The sequence below is a fragment of the Lepidochelys olivacea genome (assembly GCF_965140295.1).
Source record: "Lepidochelys olivacea isolate rLepOli2 genome assembly, chromosome: 3".
NCBI lineage: Eukaryota > Metazoa > Chordata > Testudines > Cheloniidae > Lepidochelys > Lepidochelys olivacea.
Window position 1 is genome coordinate 208,827,577 of NC_140413.1, and position 19,614 is coordinate 208,847,190.

The 19,614-nt window shown below is 65.1% G+C and overlaps 1 protein-coding gene across 3 annotated transcripts in view; it reads right to left on the reverse strand.

Moving 5' to 3' along the window:
* Positions 1-19,614, reverse strand: part of LOC311517435 (cullin-9-like) — a 64,774-nt gene that overhangs the window by 20,881 nt on the left and 24,279 nt on the right. For all 3 annotated transcript variants that reach the window (XM_084622286.1, XM_084622287.1, XM_084622288.1), the window contains 26 exons: positions 19,003-19,193; positions 17,646-18,006; positions 17,223-17,412; positions 15,803-16,010; positions 15,417-15,610; positions 15,008-15,234; positions 14,380-14,614; positions 13,705-13,810; positions 12,981-13,208; positions 11,200-11,290; positions 10,929-11,100; positions 10,184-10,289; positions 8,461-8,556; positions 6,971-7,146; positions 6,567-6,700; positions 6,299-6,484; positions 5,412-5,527; positions 4,461-4,643; positions 3,835-3,992; positions 3,299-3,512; positions 2,882-3,053; positions 2,213-2,361; positions 1,446-1,563; positions 787-983; positions 448-707; positions 1-364 (listed from right to left, as the gene is read on the reverse strand). In XM_084622286.1, coding sequence (XP_084478412.1) covers positions 1-364; positions 448-707; positions 787-983; positions 1,446-1,563; positions 2,213-2,361; positions 2,882-3,053; positions 3,299-3,512; positions 3,835-3,992; positions 4,461-4,643; positions 5,412-5,527; positions 6,299-6,484; positions 6,567-6,700; positions 6,971-7,146; positions 8,461-8,556; positions 10,184-10,289; positions 10,929-11,100; positions 11,200-11,290; positions 12,981-13,208; positions 13,705-13,810; positions 14,380-14,614; positions 15,008-15,234; positions 15,417-15,610; positions 15,803-16,010; positions 17,223-17,412; positions 17,646-18,006; positions 19,003-19,193 — 4,832 coding nt within the window. The remainder of the gene's footprint in view (positions 365-447; positions 708-786; positions 984-1,445; positions 1,564-2,212; positions 2,362-2,881; positions 3,054-3,298; positions 3,513-3,834; positions 3,993-4,460; positions 4,644-5,411; positions 5,528-6,298; positions 6,485-6,566; positions 6,701-6,970; positions 7,147-8,460; positions 8,557-10,183; positions 10,290-10,928; positions 11,101-11,199; positions 11,291-12,980; positions 13,209-13,704; positions 13,811-14,379; positions 14,615-15,007; positions 15,235-15,416; positions 15,611-15,802; positions 16,011-17,222; positions 17,413-17,645; positions 18,007-19,002; positions 19,194-19,614) is intronic.

Below are 19,614 nucleotides of genomic sequence, written 5' to 3' on the forward strand. Positions count from 1 at the left end.
CTTGCAGCAGTAGTGCACGCAGCAGAGGGTGGGAGGGCTGTCGTCCGGGCACAGCTGGCTCACGCACACCGGACAGTGGGTGATAGGGCTCGGGGGTGGCTGGGGATTCTGCACTTGCAGCCCTGAGGAAATCAGCAGCAGCTCGGGGTCCTCGGTGTAGCGCTGGATTAGCAGGTCCACATTCCACTTGCAGTGAATGAGCAGGTGCTGGGCTCTATCGGCTGAGACACTCAGGGTGTCCAGGACCTGCTGCACCGTCTGGTTCATGAGTGCTTGCACCTCCTCCGGACTCATGGTGCGCCCCATAGGCAGCAGCAGGGTCTCCATCAGGACCGCCTCTGGGCCGACTCCACGGGCATCCAGCCTGGCAGAGAGCAAACGCCCGTCACCCGTCTGGAGAGCTCCCGCTGATGGCCCCCTCCAGCCCCACCTGACACTCTCCCCTACCTGAATGGGGAGAACTTGCTGCCCTTGTCCTGCCCCCTCCGGCACTCTGTGCTCCGGAAAACAACCTGGGCCTGGCCCCGGTGAGGTGTTGTGGGCTCCGGGGAGACGTACGCCAGCAGCTGGGGGTTCTCCTCCTGGCGCCGCAGGTAGCCCTGGCTCAGCAGGTGCAGGATGCAGGACAGCACGTCCGTGCTGCTGCAGCAAAAGCTGAGGAACTGCAGGGCGGGGCCAGACTCCCATTTCTGACAGGCGTCGATCACCTGGGGGGGAGAGGGCAGAGTTACCCCGACGCTGCCCGGGCACGGAGCCCCGCGGCCGCTCCCCTGCCAGGACCCGTACCCTGAACACCAGGTTATCGATGTGCAGCTCCTTCTCCCCTTTCAGGATCTGGATGATGAGGCAGCAGATGATGTTCCTCTTCCTCTCCAGGGTGCTTCCCTCGTCATCCTCCACGTTCAGGTACGTCTGCTGTGGGAGCAGCCACAGGTGCTGGCCCGCCGCCCGCGCCAGGGCTGCCTCGTTCAGCTGCAGGACGCCTGGGACCGACACAGCCGCGCTCAGCCATGCCCAGGGAGCGGCTCCTCCAGCCCCTCCCATATCCCCCCCAGCCCTGCTTGGGGACCAGCCCCAGCCCCTTCCATCTACCCCCCTTGACCTGCTTGGGGACCAGTCCCAGCCCCTCCCATGTACCCAACCCCCGGCCCTTCTTGGGGACCACCCCCAAACCCCCCACCCCACACACAGACACCAGCCCAGTTCTCTCCTCCCCCCAGCCAGCCCTGCTTGGGGACTGGCCACTCCAGATGCAAACCCCCTTCCGGCTCACAGACAAACCCCTGCTCCCTGGCATCTGCTCTGGGACCAGCCCTGCCCGGCCAACCCTCCATACCCCCCAACCAGGCCCAGCGTAGGGGCTCCATCCCCATCTGTGGTCCCCTTCTTCAGGAACCACCCAGGGACAGGGCTCAACTGCCCCTCCCCAGTCTCCCCATACGCACCCTCCTGAGGCAGGCTCTGGGTCAGGATCCCGGCCTCTCCTGTCAGAGGTTTCAGCGCGTGGCTCAGCAGGACAGGAGACAGCCCTGTGGCCTGGGCCAGGGTCTCCACAGCAACTTCCTGCGGAGCAAAGGAGACAGGAAATGAATACGCAGAGGCAGGGCCATGGTGATGGGGCAACAGCTCTGGGGGCCAGGACAGGGCAAGTTGGCCAGGTGTCTTGGAGCCACGGCCCAGGGGCTGGGGCAATGGGGCCGGAGTGATTGCACTGGGGCGAGGTGTCTGGGGGCCAGGATGATGCGGGGGAGGTGCCAGGGGCTGTGGGGGAGGGGCCGTGGCAATGGGGGGGCATCAGAGGCTGTGGCGATAGGGCATTTGTGGGGGGGGGCCAGCCAAGGGGCTGTGGTACCGCATTAGGGGACTGAGGGGCAAAGGGGAGAGAGAACAGCACCGATTCCTCTGGCACAAGCCACACCGGACACAGCGGCTGCTTTGCAGCGGCTCCTGGGTCACGGGGGGGCAGGGACTGGGCTGTGGAGAAAAGAGTCCAGGGGCTCGGGGGTCACTGCCTGGGGGAGGGGACAGAGGGAAAGGGGGCATCTGTGCAGGGGGGAGGACAGGGGGTCTCTGCCCCATATGGATGAGCTGGGGGGAAGTTCTCCCTGTGTTGCGAGGACAGGAGGGGTCTGCAGCCAGGTTGGGGGTTCCCACCCCCAGCGGGGAGCTGGGGGCAGCTCCAGGACGCCGGGGGAGGAGAGGGGGGTCCCACCTGGGCGCTGTTGAAGCCCAGCAGAATGTACATCTGCAGGGTGGAGACGTGCAGGGTGGTGCTGCCCGCGAACCGGAGCTCTGCGTGGCCCAGCCACGTCCACTGCAGCCGCCGCGGCTTCGTGTGCTCCAGGCCAAACCGGCTCTGACCTGCAAGAGACGCGGCCAGTCCCAGCAGAGCCACCAGAGGGCCAGGCCCCCGGGGTCCTCAGCCAGCCAGGGCTGTGCCCCCCTAGCCACATGCCCCTAGGCAGGGCTGCAGCTTACCCCACTGATTGCCAGCCTGCCCAATTCCAGCCACACACATCCAGGTGGGGCTGGAGCTCATCCCTCGGCTCGCCAGCCTGGCCCCCTTCCCAGCTGCACACCCCCAGGTGGGGCTGGAGCTCACCCCACTGCTCGCCAGCCTGGCCCAGCACTAGCAGCTGCCCCAGGAGTCACGGCCACGGCCAGGGGTTTCACTGCTGCGTCTGACACCCCCCCCCCCCAACCTCCAGCCCAGTGCAGTGACTCTAGAGCCCTGCCCCCCATCCCCTGCAAAGCGACCTGAACAGCCCCCCGGTGCTCCCTCTCTTGTCACACACCGCTCTCCACCACCACCACGGGGCACAGGGACAGCCCCCAAGCCCCTGCTCGGCCTAGTCGGCCCCACCCCAGCACCCAGACTCACTGTTGGTGTAGAAGTCGGCAAACCGCGCCAAGTAGCCCCCAAGGGGCCGCGGGAAACATCTGCTGGGATCCTCCAGGTAGCAGAGCGGGGAGACGGTCCAGCAGCGCGGGGACAGGGCCAGCACCTTCACCTCCGGCTCCTCCTCCAGCGTGGCCGGCTCCTCCGCCATCGCCTGGGGACAGGAGCAGGGGTGTCAGGGATCAGGCTCCCGCCAGGGGCTCGGCTGCAGCACCCCCTGGGAACGCACCGTGCAGACCCCACACCACCCTGCTTGGGGGCCCACCGCATTCCCCGGCCCCTTGGGAACAGAGAGGGCACTGGGCAGACCCTGCCCCGCCAGGGCGTTTCACTGCTTCCCCCCACCCCCATGGGAAGGGAGGGGGCCCCGGGCAGACCCTGCCCCGCCCGGGGGCTCACCGCGTCCTCCTGGCCCGCGTCCAGCTCCAGCAGGCGCTTGTCAAGCTGCTGCAGCTGGAAGAGGTGGAATTGCTGCTGCAGCTCCTCCGACTCACTCAGACTCTTCAGCATCTGCTGGGGGAAGCGATTGGGGAAGCAGAGCCCGATCTGCTCCACGACGGCCCGTTCCAGCCACACGTTCCCCTGGGCCAGGAGCCGGTCGCCCAGGTAATACCTGCAACGGCCGCCGGCGTCAGGGCGGGGCCCAGAGCCCGACTGCCTCCCCACAAACCCACCCCGGCCCCTAGGCCTGGAGCCACCCCTAATTCCCGTCCCGGAACCCCCCCGGGACCCTCCCTGCCTTTGCTATGGCCTGGAGCAGGGCTCTGGGGCTGCTGATCGGAGTCTGGCGGGACTTTGGGGAGCCCACGGCCCAAGCCGAGCCAGAGCCCCCATAACAAGCCAGGCACCAGCACTCACAGACGTGGCAGGCCCAAGACAGAGCCCAGGCCGGGGGTGGGGCCCAGCGCCCCACTCCCTCGGCTGGGGCCGCTCACCGGTAGAAGTGCTCGAAGGTGTTGGCGAGCTCCAGGCCGGAGAGGAAGAGGATGGGCTCCAGGCTCTGCTGTAGCCGGTGCAGCGACTCCACGTTGGCCGTGTCCCTCTGGCTCTCCTGGATCCGCTGGTCGATGTAGCGAGCAAACTGCTCACTCACCTGCAGGGGAGAGCGCCAGCTGCCAGGGGCCTTCTCGGGGTGGCTCCCCACGGCAGGGAGTCCCCATGGAGGCTCAGGGGACGCTCCCATGGAGAGGGGTGATGGGGGGGCTCCAGGGGAGGGAACAGTCCTGCAGAGGGGGAGGGGCCACTCCCTAGGAGCTGGGTCATTCCCAGGGGTCACCCCACCCGTGGAGACAGGGAGGCAGAATGGGGGAGGTGGGGCCGTGGGAGCTGCATGTCTGGGCCGTGGGCAAGGGGGCGCGAGGGGCTCGCTCCCTCTCAGGGCCCAGGGCTGTTGGAGCAGGAGCGGACTAGACGGCCTGAATACAGCAGGGGTAACTGGCAGAGACCCCCACGCACCTGGGCCCCCTCACACCTGGCACCAGGCCGACCAGCCTGGCAGCTCTGCTGGGCCCCAGGCTCGTGCCCCAGGGCCAGGCCAGCCCCACAGCAGCCCCCCACTCACGTGCATGGCCGTCAGGAAGGAGAGCTGCAGCAGGCCCCCGGAGAAGCCCTGCCGCAGGGCCAGCGTGAAGGCCGTCTGCTGCCCGAACAGCTCCTCCATGGCACGGCGCAGGCCCAGGTAGAGACGGCAGTACCGCTCCACGAAGTCCGGCCCCTGCCACGACGACTCCAGGAACCGCTTCACCTGTGCGGGGCAGGCAGCCCACGGTTACAGGTCGGCGGGGAGGGCCCTGAGGGAGCCTTGGGGGGAGTACAGGCCGGGACGGGCGTGGGGAGGGACCCAAGGGGGTCCAGGCGGGACTGAGCGCCGGGAGGGGACAGGCTGGGGTGTCCGTGGGGGGCAGGATGGGTGTGCGGGGGGGGATGGGACATGACAGACACAGGGGGTAGAGGGTAGGCCGGGCATGGGGGCAGCCCCGAGGGTGGGGAGGGTCCCAGGGGGACAGGCATGGGGAGGGCCCTTCGCATCTAGTGTCCCAAGGGCTTCATGGGCCTGGGGCAGGAGCCGCAGAGACAGAGGTGGACGGGGCCCTGCTCCCCCCACACAGGGTGGGGTGGGGGACGGGCAGCAGATACACACAGCCCAATGCTCCCCTCACCCCTGCTGCTGCACCAGCCCCCTCCCCCGTCGCCCCCCCGCACACCTGCTGCTGCACCACACCCCTCCCCCCACACCGGCTGCTGCACCAGCCCCCCTCCCCCGTTGCCCCCCCACCTGCTGCTGCACCAGCCCCCCTCCCCCGTTGCCCCCCCACACCTGCTGCTGCACCACGCCCCTCCCCCGTCGCCCCCCCACACCTGCTGCTGCACCACACCCCTCCCCCCACACCGGCTGCTGCACCAGCCCCCCTCCCCCGTCGCCCCCCCACCTGCTGCTGCACCAGCCCCCCTCCCCCGTTGCCCCCCCACACCTGCTGCTGCACCACGCCCCTCCCCCATCGCCCCCCCACACCTGCTGCTGCACCACGCCCCTCCAGCACTGCGTAATCCCCGTAAGGCTGCTGGGCTTCTTCCCCGACACCTTGGCGGCCCCGGAGCTCGTCTCCTTGTTCTTCCCGTTCTTCCCATCTGCCAAGGGGGAGCCGACGTGAGGGCAACGCCCGGGGGGCAGGGCGGGGGCAGCACCAGCACGAGCAGCCTCCCCCACCCCAAAGCTGCCTGTGGGGCGTGGGCTGGGCCCGACCCTCCCAGCGCTCCCCCGGAGAGGGCAGCTCGCTGGCAGTTGGCAGGGGTGGCTGGGAGCCCCCTGCCCACATGGGCCCGGCTCAGCCCCACATGGTCACTGAGTGTGTGTGTGCGCGGGGGCTGCGGGGGCCAAGCCTGGAGCTCAGGGCGCGTAGCAGCCAGCCAGCCCCGGGCACCCTGGTGCGCAGACCCCGGGGCAGCGGAGTAGCCACCCCCGGCCAGGATCCTGCCCCTTACAACAGGGCTGGCCCCTGCCGGCTCTGCCTGTGGGCACCAGACCCACGGATCTGAGGGCTGGGCTAGGCCCCCACATCTCTGCCTCCTACACCCAGGCTGAGCCAGCCGCCCAGGACCTTGAGGACCAACCTCTGCCGCGCCAGGCCCAGGGGCTGCCCGCCAGCCCCACAGAGCCCTCTCCCACGTCACCCCGCCTGCGGGCGCCAGGCACACACAGGGTCGCGCCGAGCTGCAGCACCAGTGCCCGGCCCTGGCAGCAGGACGTGTCAAAGGCAGCCCGGAGAGTCCTTACCCGGAGGGACCCCTCTCCCCACTCAGCCTCGGGCAGCACCCCAGGGCCTCCTCCCCTAGCCCCACCCTGGGACCCGGCCCACTCCCTGCCCGGCCCCAAAGCCCCGCCGGGGGAGGGGCCCTTACTGGCTTTGACCGGGGCTCTCAGCTCCTCGGGCTCCGGGCTGCCGGGGTCCACGTGCACCAGCAGGTGGCTCAGGCGCCGCACGCGGGAATTGAAGATGGTGGCGCGGCTCTTGGCGCGTCGGGCCGTCTCCAGGTTCTCCAGGTACTCGCTCAGGAGCCAGGCCAGGGGGCTGACGCCGCTGGGATCTGCAAGGCCGGAGGGGGAGGCTGAGCCAGTCGGGCCGGGCAGGCTGGGGGCAGCGGGGAACCGGGCAGGGGGAAATGGTACCTGGGCTGGTGATGCTCTGCACCAAGGGATTGATTAGGGCCTCCCAGCAGGTCCTGCCCAGAGCCTGGGCCGCCTCGTCATCGGGAAGGAAGCGATCGGCGAACACCTGCTCGTGCCGCAGGGCGCAGTTCAGCCTGCAACAGCAGAGACACCCGCACCAGTCACTGGCGGGGCCCTGGGGCCTTGCCAGCGCAGGGCGGGCAGATCCTGGGTACAGACACACAGGGCAGGGCACTGCCAAGGGCCATGGCCAGCGCTGGAGGGAGAAGAGGGGTACAGCCCCAGGTACAGCCACACTCAGGGCAGGGCACTGCCCATGGGGGACCCCGGGCACAGACACACGGGGCAGGGCACTGCCCGGGGCTCTGGTCAGCGCTGTGGGGCACCCCGGGGACAGGCCTCACCTGTTGAAGAGCTGCAGCAGCTGCATGCGCTCGTCCGCGATCTCCTGGCACCACGTGTGCGCCTGGGTAGTGTAGAACAGGTAGGTCCGCCGGCACAGCTGCTCCTTGAAGATGGGCCAGAAGGTGGGCTTGGGCCCCAGGATCTCGATGCCACGCACCCGTGTGTCAATACCACCCTGCAGAGGGCACAAACCTCCCTGGTTAGACATGGGCCCGCCGGGCCCGGAGCTGACCGAGCGACTCCCACGGGGTGCCCCTGGGCCAGGCCTCTCGCGGCCCGTAGAGCCCCTGCAGGGGGTGAGGGAGGCCAGAGACCGGCTTGGCTGCACACAGGGATGGGGCTGTGATGTTGCACACCAGGTGCTTTATGGAAATATGCTTGTCAGTGTGACTATGATGTAACTGGGATATGCTTTATGCAAAAGGTCTCTTGTAAGGTATCATAACAAAGATTATAACCTACTGACTATGTTCCTCCTACTTGTATGCACGTATCATTCATGTATCTGAAGCTAGAAATATGAAGTATAACTCTGAGGTCCTATTATAATTATGCAAAGTTGTGGGCCATTAATGGTGGTTTAGAATCGTGATGGCTCCCACTGACTAGGACAATTGGTTGTAAATGGTTTATTTACCTGCAAACCTTCCCGCGTACCTGTGGGCCAGCCCATGGGGAATGGAGACTCGGGGTCTTACAGTGACATGTGACCATGTCACATGATACTGGAATCCATCTTAAATCTGTTGCTTTTCCATTTAGAAGGAGGGGTGGGGACCCAGAGAGACAAAAGATTCCCGCCTTGTGCCAAAGCTAGAAAGGGGGTGGAGCAGGACAAAAGGGGCTGTCAGTCACAAAAAAACCCCTAGTTATCACCTAAGATGTCTGCTGGAATTAACAAGGACTGTACCGGGGAAAGGACTGGGCCCAGACAAGGAAGGAGTCTAGTCTGTGAAAGAAGCTTATCGGAACACCTCTGAGGATGAGATATTACCTGTAATCAGTTTCTTAATGTATTAGGCTTAACGTATTAGAACTTAAATCCTACTTTTTATACTTAATAAAATCACTTTTGTTTACTGATAAACCCAGAGTAAGTGATTAATACCTGGGGGAGCAAACAGCCGTACATATCTCTCTATCAGTGATGCAAAGAGCGGACAATTTATGAGATTACCCTGTATAAGCTTTATACAGAGTAAAACGGATCATTCGGGGTTTCGATCCCATTGGGAGCTGGACATCTGAGTGCTGGAGACAGGAGTACCTGATGCGTGGTTTTCAGTTAAAGCCTGAAGCTTTGGAGGAGTGGTCCAGACCCTGGGTCTGTGGTGCAGCAGGCTAGTGTGTCTGGCTCAACAAGGCAGGGTTCTGGAGTCCCAAGCTGGCAGGGAAAAGGGGCTCAAAGGTAATTTCAGCACATCAGGGGACAGTCCCAACGGGGTCTCTGTGACCGAACTCATCACAGGGGGCCCGCCAGTACACCCACCTGCTGGCAGCGCTTGATCTTGATTTGGATGATGGGCCAGAAGCGGGTCAGGTTCTCCAGGAGGATCACTCTGCTGGCCGAGGGCATGACAGTCACCTGGGGAGGCAGGGAGAGCCGCATCCCTCAGACACGGAAACGGCGAGGCTGTGAGAGATCCCACCCCGCCCCGCAGGAGAGTTGTCCAGGCCCAGCCCCCAGAGCCACGTGAGGCAAAGCCATGGGGTTAGCGGCGTGCAGGAACATGGGCCCCAAAAGGGATGGGGCGAGGAGATGACCAGCAGCTGGGACGTAAGTGGCGGCTTCCCAGCGGGGGTTGGACTGGCCAGCAAAGCCTCTGCCGCTCCATCAGGCAGCCCCAGGGCCCCGCCCAGCCACACCTGGGCAGATCAGAGAAACCATGGCTCTGCTGGAGCAGCGAGACGCGCCAGCCCTCTCCACCACTTCCTGCTGCCCCCTCCCGGCACGGCCACTGGGAGACCAGCCCCTGGGAGCTCCACCCTGCTCAGGAGCTGCCGTCAACCCGCCGGGAGCAGCCGCAGAGACCACAGCCAACGGGGATCGAGGGGTGTCGCCGGGCACGGGAACTGGCTGACAGCCACCAACCAGCGGCCCAGCGAGCCCTGCGGGCACCCGGCACCTAGTGCCAGAGGCGCCCGAGAGAGACGCAGATCTCCCGCTGCGCCCCTTGGGCTCCCAGCCCGAGTGGTGCTACTGAGCCAGCGTCACGCCCCACTCCCAGCGCCCAGATCAGGCTCATCCACCGGTTTGGAGCTGGGGGGTGTCCCAATTTCCAGCTTTTCTCTGCAGCGGGGCGGGGGGGAGCCTCGCTTGGGAAGCGACAGGCAGGATTCTCAAGGAATCGCCGGCCCCCAGGAGCCACGGCTTGAAGGAACAGACCAGCCGTGCCGAGAGCTGGCATCAGCACCGTCACTGCCAGCACAGGCCCAGCGCCCCACGCAGCCGGCTGGCTGCTGGCACGGTGTACATGCTGCTCCCACTGGGAACGCGCAGGGCTGCCTCTCTGCTCCGCCCACCCCACTGACCTCGTGGGACTCAGTGCTGCCCCAGGGGCCAGAAGGCGGCTCCCCAGCTCCTCTCGGTCCCTCTTCTGCTCTACAGCCCCCGGGCAGCGGAGACCCTGGTACACCCTAAGCTAGGCAGACTGCCCGGCCCAGACAGCGCCGCTGGGTTCTGGGGAGAGGTTTCCCAGGGCAGCGCACTCGGGTCTGGGGAAGCAGAGGGCGGGAGGGTCTAGCAGCAGAAACGGGAGCAGCTAGGACACGGCAGGCTGTGCCAGGCCTGCCTGGGGCAGATGAGGAGCAGGACAGGAGGGGAAGCCGGGACTTGGTCACTGGGGTGTCTTGATCCTCCCACTGGAGCAGCTGATCCTGGCCACCACTGGAGACGGACCCTAAGCTCAGGGCCCTGCCCTGCTCCTCCCCTCCTAGGGGAGCGCTGGTGACGTGCCCGCCAGGATAGGGCCTACAGGCCTGGGGCTGGCGACTCCCTGCGCCTCGGGTGCTGGCTGCCTCCCAATTCCGCGGCAGTCGTCCCCCCGGAGCCTGGGCCAGGCTGACCCAGCTCCACTGAACAGCAGAGATGGGCGCTGGCAGGTGCGAAGCTCTCAGCCTGCACCCGCCCTGCTAGGGAGCCCCCAAGCCACAGGACCCCCACTCCCTGCAGCTCCCCCTTTTCTGTCCAGGGCGGCCTGGGCCACACTCACTGTATTGAGCTCGGTGCTGATGCTGGCCGGGTTCTCTCCTCCCATGACCACGATCCGGGCTGGCATGTAGCTGGAATCCTCGCTGGCCACCACCACGCTCATCTGCCTGCAGCCAGGGAGAGCCACAGCGTCGGCACTGGCCCATTTCTGGGGTTGTGCTCCAGCCTGAGCCTAGGGTGCCCATCCCGAGGGGCATGTCCGCCAGCAGGCTCAGAGCCTCACATGGCCACCGGTCCTAACGGGAGCCCCTGAGCCCCCCGGCCCAGCTCCTGGGGGGCTGCACCTGGCGCTTCATGGCTCTGGGCCCACAGCGCCTCCAGACATTCCAGCAGGGAGCATGGCGCCCGGGGACACAGACAAGTCCCTGCATGGCTGGCTACTGGAAAGGGAACCCACCCCAGCCTGAGCCAGGGAACCGGCATGTGCAGTCCCCCTGTGCTGCCTCGGGCACCCAGCTACCCCTCGCCAAATTGTTACCTGCCCTGTCCACCTGATCCCACCCCCATCCCCGGGACACCCCGGGCAGCCAGCCACCCCCCTACCCACCTGATCCCACCCCCATCCCCGGGAACACCCCTTTGCCACCCCGGGCACCTTGCCACTCCTCGCCAAATCGTTACCCAGGTCCAACCCCCTCCCATAGCTACCTGATCCCTCCCCCACCACTGGGACACGCTCTTTGCCACCCGGCACACAGAGCCACACCCCCGCCCCAGGGGGCCAGTACCCACAGCGCCCGCCCCACCTGACCACCACGCCGCGGTGCATGTAGATATTGATGTAGTGCGAGCCGGTGCTGCCGTTGGACTCCCAGTAGGTCTTGGGGTTCCTGTCCGTCAGCTTGTTGGCTCGGTGGGGGTTAGAGGAAACCTCCAGCTTCTCCCAGCACTTGTCCTCCTTCACTTCCACGCTGGAGCCTGCAGGGAGAGGGGACAGAGCTGAAGGGACCTGGGGAGCCACCTGGGCGGGGGCACAGGTGGGGCAGAGGGGCCCCGGGCGACCGCCCCAGCACTGACCCTGGCAGAGGTTGCGCAGGAAGACGTCGAAGAAGGGGATGTTGATGGGCTGGTGGCTCCGTCTGTGTTCCTCAATCTGACCCAGTACCATCTGGAAGAGAGGGGGGCGCAAAGCGTCAATGGGGGGAGCCACCTGGCACCCCTTCGCCACTGCCCGATTGCTGGACTCTGGGCAGCAACCAGCCCCCAAGGAATGCAGCCCCACGGGTGGGGTGGGGGAAGCTGAGTGAACTGGGTCCAGAGAGAGCCTCTGCCCCACGGCCACTCCCCCCAAGGCTATCCCCTCCCTGCCCACCCCCTTCCAGAGACCACCAACCCCTCCCCCTGCCTGCAGACCACTCCCTGGTCATCCCTTCCAGATACCACCAACCTCTGTGACACTCTGTACCCCACATGACACCCTGTACTCCATGTTCACCACTTTTATATGGTTATGTTACATTCTGTACAAAGTAAGCCTTGTGAGGTATCATCTGAAGATTCATAAACTGCTGAACATCATTGTGCTGTTAAGATGTGTGTAACAACACTGTGTGTAAAGCTATGAGATTTTACTGCATGATTGTGACTGAACTATGGTACTGTTTTGGGTAATGCTCACAAACTAATTTTTCAGAGACAAAGACACCCTAGCACACCAGCAAAGTACCAAAGAGCCATTACATACTACATCAGACATTCACCAGCAGGGGCTGGGGGAGGGAAGGGAAGGGAAACAAGAAAGTTACCATTCATCATGAGGGCAATTTGGAGCTCACATACACAACAGCACTGCCCAACCCCAGGACCCAGCAAGGATTTTTCCAGCACAAAGGGCGGGAGGATAAGAAGTGGGGAAAACGTCCCTAGCCACCCCTCTCCTCCGTCCGTCTCCGCTCATGACAACGACGACGCACAAGAAACTGAACAAAGGGGGGAGCGGTCCCAGGCTGGGAAAAGACGCAGCCTGTGAAACTTATCACAGCTGCTGGTTAGAAAAATTCCCTCTTTTGCTTTTACACCTATTAGTCCTGGTACAGTTTAGGAATTCGCTGGCGTGTTTATCCTTTTATGACCAATTCCGACTGTTATGCCTTCCCACCTGTGATCACTTAAAATCCACCCTTCTCTTGTTAATAAACTTCTTTCGTGGTTCTGCCTAAGCCAGTGTGTTTGACCGACGTGTTTGGGAAACCTCTACCCGAGACGAGAAAGGCGGGCCCGTAACCCCTCCCAGGGCTGGAATGACTAGCAAGGAGTTTCCGCTGTCCGGGAGGGCTGGGCGCAGTGCAGGAGGGGAGCAAGGCTGGGGATGGGGCTCTACGGGTGTTACCCTCTACGTAACACATGGACTGCTGGGCACAGCCTCACGTACTCGGCTGCATCCTGGGGGCTGGGAGCGAGCAGAGCCTGGACGGGTCGCTGTTCCCAGCAAAGCGGTGTAAAAGGCACCCCAGGCAGGAGAGCTAAGGGGACTCAGCAGTCCAGGCTGCACCTGGAGGAAAGTCACACCCTCCCTCCCCCCAGGCCAACCTCTGCAAAGACCACCAACCCCTCCCCACAGACAAACAACCTGCCCTCCTCCCTTCCCTCCCTTTAGGGACAGCCAGCCCCCAGCCAGCGCCTGGGACTCCCGGATGGTCTCAACCCAGATCAGCGCCCCGGCATGCTGCAGAGGTTCCTCCCACCCGCCAGGCAGACCGCCCCAGGCGGTGGGGGGAGGCCTCCCCCATGGCAGAACCCCTGCTCACCTGGGCGGGGTCAGGACGCACACCCCACACCGCGCACGTGCCCCGGCTCACCTGGATGCAGCCGGCCAGGATGCTGGTCGTCAGCTTCTGATAGAGGCTGGCGTACTTCTCACAGTCAGTCACCAGGTCCCGCAGCTCTGGCCCCAGCAACAGGTTGGAGTTGTGCTTGTCCAGGGCTTTGGACAGGGCCTCCTTGGTGCCCAGACGGCACATCACCACGGCACAGTCCTTGGTGGCGGTGGCCAGGCGGTGGAGGAAGCGAACGAACTCCTGCACGACCTGCAGAGGGAGCAGCGCGGACTGGGGGTTGGGGCACCGGCCTGGGGGCCAGGAGACCTGCTTCTAGTCCCGCCTCTGCTACTGACCTGCCAGGGGGCTGGGGCGAGTCCCCGCTCTCCCTGGGCCAGTCCCCTCCGCCCCCGGCCGCCTGGGGCATGGAGCGCACAGCTCCCTGGGGCAGGGCGGCTCTCAGCTCCTGCCGTGCCTGGGCTGGAGTCTCCAGGCACGGCACGGACAGAACAGAGAGAGGCCCCAGCCCTGGCTGGGGGGCGCTGGGTAAAGGGGTGATGCCAGGGGGCACAGGTCCATCTTCCCCGGGGCAGGCCTGCAGCAGATCAGGGCTGTTATGAGCCAAGGCACCGGGCAGAGACTTCACCAGCAATTCCTGCCGCGAGCCCATAACTGGGGCTGAGCTAGGAGCCCCTCCCCGCCCCCACCTCCTGCTCCTGGATTCCCCACCCCCGACAGGTAAGCGGGTCCCCCCGTGGCTCCTCACCTCCCGCTCGTTGCTGGGGGCGCTCATGGAGGACAGACAGGGCTCGATGCATTCGTGCCAGGGCAGCCCCTCCTCCTGGTAACTGTCCAGGAGCTTGTTCAAAATCCTGCACAAGAGAAGGGGGAAGGTGGGGCCTGAGGGGAGAGGCCAGCGGCTGCCAGTGCCCCGAGCCCCCCCATGTGCCCGGGCCTCTGGCCACACAAGCCACCTTCACTGCCATGCCTGCCCCAGCCTCCCATGACAGCCTCTCATCCCAGCCCTCCCCACTGCCTTGGGACAGCCCCCACCCCCACCTCGGGACACCCCAACTGACCACACATATACACACACCTTGGGACAGCCCCAACCAACCCTGACCCCCCAGAAACAGCCACTTCCAGCCCCGGGACAGCCCCAACCAACGCCCCCCAGCACAGTGCCAACAAACCCTGCCTCAATCCACCCCCAGGACAGCCCCAAACAGACACGCCCCCGTGCTGGCTGCCATTCCCATCTGGGACATCCCAGCCACACTCTCGCAGTACAGCGTATGGATCCCCGGCCAAGGTCCCCCACGCCCGGTGACACCCGAGGATCCCCGGCTGCCCCCCTCGCCCAGTGTCACCCGAGGATCCCTGGCAAAGGTCACCCCCTCCCCCCCGTGTCACCGAGGACCCGGCCGCACCCTGCACTCACCGGAGGATCCCCAGCTGCACGGCCTTCTCGGCCCCCAGCTGCTCCAGGCTGCGCAGCAGCAGCAGGAAGTGCTGGCGGTCCCGCAGGGCCTCGGCCCCCTCGCTCTCGGGGCCGGCCTCCTCGCAGAGGCAGCGCTCCAGGGCCAGCACCAGCTCCTTGGAGAGGCTGCCCTCCTGCAGGCGGCCCAGCAGCGTCTGCACGTCCACGTCCTTCAGATCCAGGGCTGAGCCCGCCTCTGCCACAGGGAGAGCGCCGTGGGGCCGGGGCTGAGGCAGGGCACTGCATGCCGCCGGCTGCACGCTCGCTGGGGCGCCAGGTGCCCTGTACCCCCGTCCCCAGGCTCTCAGACGGGGCTGTGGGTGGGGGGCAGGGGCTCCGTACCTACCGTCCCCAGGCTCTCAGACAGGTGGGATGGGGGAGGGAGCTCTGTATGTGGGGCAGAGCTGCGTACGAGCTGTCCCCAGGCTTGTAGGTGGGGTTGGGGGGGCAGGGGCTGTGGGGGTGGGGTGGGCTCCATACCTGCATCCCCCAGCTCTCAGACAGGGGCTGGGTGGGGAGCAAGGACCTCTGTACCTGCTATCCCCACAACCTCAGACAGGGGCTGTGGCGGGGGCAAGAGGGTCCATACCTGTCGTCTCCAGGTTCATGGGGAGCTTGTGCTCAGCCAGGCGGCTGAGCGCGATCTGGGCCAGCGTCTCGTTGGCGTGGCTGGGGGTGGCGGGGTCCTGGCCCCCCTGGCAGCAGCTCTGCAGCGCCGAGTGGATGTCACAGCTCGCCAGCTGCTCGGCCAGGCCCCGGTGGCTGTCGATCAGCATGCTGGCCACCAGCAGGCCGTTCTGCACGGCCGACGAGGCCCTGTGGGGCAGAGTGCCAGGGTGAGTGCCCGTGGGCACCAGCCGCTGCTCCTCCCCAACGGGTCTGTGGGGCAATGGCACCTCCTGCCAGCCAGGGGCCCTCCCGCCAGGTACCCCCAGAGCCTCCAGGGAGCTGCCCCCCACCACTGCCCCCACAGCAATGACCCCGCTCAGCCCCCATACCCAGCGGTGCCCTGCATGGTGCGGATGGCGGCAGGGAGGGCGCAGAGCAGGCTGTCCGAGTCCTTGCTGGAGGCGGAGCCGATGCTGGCGAAGATCTCCCACATCACCTGGGCATCGGCGTGGTTTAGGGGACAGGGCTTCTCGCTGGCACCCAGCGGCTCGCAGGTCCCGGCGCCCACCAGCACCTTCAGCGCCTGGGAGGCCAGGGGAGCCGGTCAGGGCGGAGAGCTGGCAGCGCCAGCCCCAGGCCGAGACCACGAGGCTGCCAATGCCCCCTGGCCACCCGGCACTGGCCACCCGGTCCCCGCCCTCTCCCACCCACGATCCCGGCATGCCCCACCCCCGAGCCCACGACAGCCCCCACCTGCCCCGTGAGCTGCACTCACCGCCAGGCCGGCCTGCTGGACCAGCGCCGAGGGGGCGTACTCCTGCATGCAGGCCAGCACGGCACGCACCCCGCCCTCCGTGGCGAAGAGCACGCGCCAGTCGTACTTGGCCATCAGCACACAGAGCAGCCGCAGAGCCAGTACCGCCAGCAGCTTCTCCTTCACCTGGTTGGTGAGCAGTTCCACCAGCATCTTCACCAGCTTCTCCCTGCGGGGAGCAACGGCGGGCGGCTCAGGAGCCGGGCTTGGGCAACCGGGGACTGACCTGCTGCGTGGCTCCAGGTCAGCTCTGGTCCAGAAACCAGATCCCCCGGCCCCCCACGGGCCTCCCACTCCCCAAGCTGTCACAGGAGTCCCAGCAGGGCAGCCAGGTTTGATTTCCAGCTATCCAGAGGTGCAGAATCCACCCCTGCCCTGGAAGTTTGTTCCAGCTCATCACCCTCCCTGGTAAACATCTGGGCCTTACATCTCACAGGCACATGTCTGGCTTCAGCTCCAGCCACCGGTTCTGGTTCTGCCCATCTCTGCTAGACTAACGGGCCCATTAGTGCTCACGTTTTCCCCCCAGAAAGGTCCTTGCACATCATGAACAAGTCATCCCTTGGTCGCCAGGTGTCCACACAAGCTATTGGGAAACCGGACAGGGGTCAGAAATGAGCTACAAGTATCCAGGGCTGGAAAACCAGCCTCACAGCAAGTGACTAAGGAAGCTGGATCCTGGCAGCTCCTCAGATGAAGGGTGAGGACACCTACTCGCAGTCTGTAGGCACCTGCCCAGGGAGAACGCTGCTGACACGGGGGCTCTTGGGTCCAGCAGGCAGAGGGGGAGGAGAGCCACGGCGAAGCTCTAACGGGAAATCAGAGACCTGTTTACCAGGGAGGGTGACCGGCCATGGGAACAGCGTCCCAGAGATGGGGCAAGTCTTCCAACGCTTGCGGTCGCTACGCTGGGAGGGGCCATCTGCCTGAAGCCCACCCTGCAGCTCACCCACCACTGACGGGGCTCCATAGTGCCACTTTCCCAGGAGACTTCAGACCTGTGCAGGAGTCACTGGGTGACGCTCTCTGGCCTGCGCGACACACAGGATCAGACCAGCCAACCTCAATGGTCCCTGCTGGCTGTACAACCGGTGACATGTATCTGTCGCCCTCCTGCCCAAATCCTTTGTACGTTGCTGTAGCTAGACCATAAGCGTCTGGAGCCAGGATCGTGAGCACATCTACTCACGACTGGCATCCCCTGGCTCTACTCTAATAGAAACATCACCCAGGGGTAATGCCCGCGCCAGAGACAGACACTGGCCAGCAGCCGGCCCCTACAGACAGGAGCAGCTGGTTTTCCTGCCCCGTCTCTCCAGGGAGGCACGGGCCTGCCATCTCCAGGTCTGGGCGCGCCCAGAGGACCCACCAGAGAACTGACCTGATGGTGAGTCCCTCAGGTTTGATGACCTGCCGCTCTCGCCCGGCCTCCTCCTCCAGAGTCTTGATAATGAACCTGAGCCCAGCTAGCTGCAGCCCCACCTCGGAGCTGGACCTCTGGATCAGTTCCACCACCTCTGCAATCCGCTCCAACGAGCTCTTCTTCCCCGACCCCTTCGCGCTGCACAACACTGGCCGGGACCATAACACCCGTCAACCCGAGGCTGCCCCACGAGCCCTCCAGCCAGCCCCTCCCCACGGCGCTTCCCCACCCCCCACGGATCGCCCCTCTTCCCGACCTCTCCCCGAGCCAATCGCTGGGTCTCCCCTGCCCAGACACCCCTTAGCCAGCAGGGACCCGCTTTAGCTAGAGCCCAGCACCCAGCCACTGCCGCGCACGGCTCCTTCCCCGGCCGGCACGTACCCTTGGCTTTCTCCTCTGCCATCTCCGGGCAGGCTAGCCCCTCCGCTCGCAGCAGCTCGGTGAACAGCTGGCAGTCGGATTTCTCCGGGGGGGCTGGGGCAGGCACTCTGGCAGCAGGAGGGTCTTTCTTTGGTTTCTTGGACACCAGGGATTCGGCGCACTCCGAGGGGGCTGCGTCCAGCCCCAGGCCGCCCGGCTGCGCCCCCCCTGGGCGGAGGAAGTACTTGCTGTAGACATGGGAGCTGTGCAGGTCACTCAGGGTGCAGCCCTGGCACTGCTTGCTCAGCACCCGCAGCACTTGCTGGGCCAGCTCCACCGGTACCGACAGCTGGATCAGGGCTTCTTCGTCCAGCTCCGACAGCTGGAAATGCAGGGCCTGGGTTAATTCTCAGCAGCCCGATGTCCCCAGGCCAGCCGGAACCGAGCCGACACGGGGAGGTCCCCAGGCCAGCCGGAACCGAGCCAACACTGGACAAGTCCATCCAGAATATCCCCAGGCCAGCCAGAACCAAACCAACCCTGGGCTAGTCCAAACGGAATATCCTCAGGCCAGCCAGAACCGACCTGAAACTGGACTAGTCCAACCAGGATATCCCCCAGCCAGTCAGAACAGACCCTACACCGGGCTAGTCCAACCGGGATATCCCCAGGCCAGCCGGAACCGAGCCGACACGGGGAGGTCCCCAGGCCAGCCGGAACCGAGCCGACACGGGGAGGTCCCCAGGCCAGCCGGAACCGAGCCGACACGGGGAGGTCCCCAGGCCAGCCGGAACCGAGCCGACACGGGGAGGTCCCCAGGCCAGCCGGAACCGAGCCGACACGGGGAGGTCCCCAGGCCAGCCGGAACCGAGCCGACACGGGGAGGTCCCCAGGCCAGCTGGAACCGAGCTGACACCGGGCTAGTCCAACTGCGATATCCCCAGGCCAGCCAGAACCAAACACGTCCAATTCTCTTGTCCCAGATCGATGTCTCAGTGGCTGCTGACAGCATCTCCCCATGCCTGTGACCTGCCCATCCAGAGTCTGTTGGACAGAGTTTCTCTACCTGGGGCTGAGCTGGTCTCCTCTTTCGTTTCCTCCCTCTGTTCCATCCACACTCCTTGGTCCTCCCCTCACCTGCACCCCCACCATTCCCTCTTACTTCCCTGGTTCAATCTCCCCTCCCAGTTTGCCCCGCTCTTCCCAAGGCTCCCCAGTTCCCTGTTCCACTCCATCCCTGCTGCCCCCATCCACTTCCATCTCCCCTCACTCCCCTCTCACCTGTTCTCCCACTGCGCTCCATGGTATCTCTCACCTTCCCCAGTTCCCTATTCCTCCCAGGTCCTTCTCTCTCCCCTGCACCACCCCTGTCCCACACCTGCTCCTCCTGGTGCTGCCGGATGAGCTGGGCGATCTCCTGCTGCTCGTGCGGTTCTAGCTTCTTCACGAAGAAGAGCAGCTCCCACCACTCGGCCCGGCTCAGGGCCTCCGAGTCCTCGCTCAGCCGGTCCATCAGATAGGGCAGGGAGTACAGCCCTCCAAGGGGCTTGCAGTAAAACGTCTGGGTCACTGCAGGGGAGCACAGCAAGGCAGAGACACAAACCCTGAGCGTCTCAGAAAGACGGTTATCCTGCTGCAGAGCCACCTGAGCCAGGAGGGGACAGCTGGCCTGGGCTAGCCAGGCAGCCAAAGGCCAGGATTCAAAGGGAATTCAGTCTCAACAGGCTGGCCGGATTCCCAGCCTGCCATCTACTGGCAAACAGAGCGAGCGCATGAAGCAAGAGCAGAGAACACTAGGTGGCTGCAGGACCAACCATCACCTTCCTGCTTAGAGACACGAAGTGATGGAGAGGGGCGCTCCAGCAGTGATTATAAATAGAAGGATTTCCATTTAAACCGACTGAAATCTGAGCTCGCTAGTCAGAGCCAGCTGCTCAGTTCAATCCACAGACGCCTGGTGGCCGGCGTGGCGTAGCAAGGGGAGAATTAT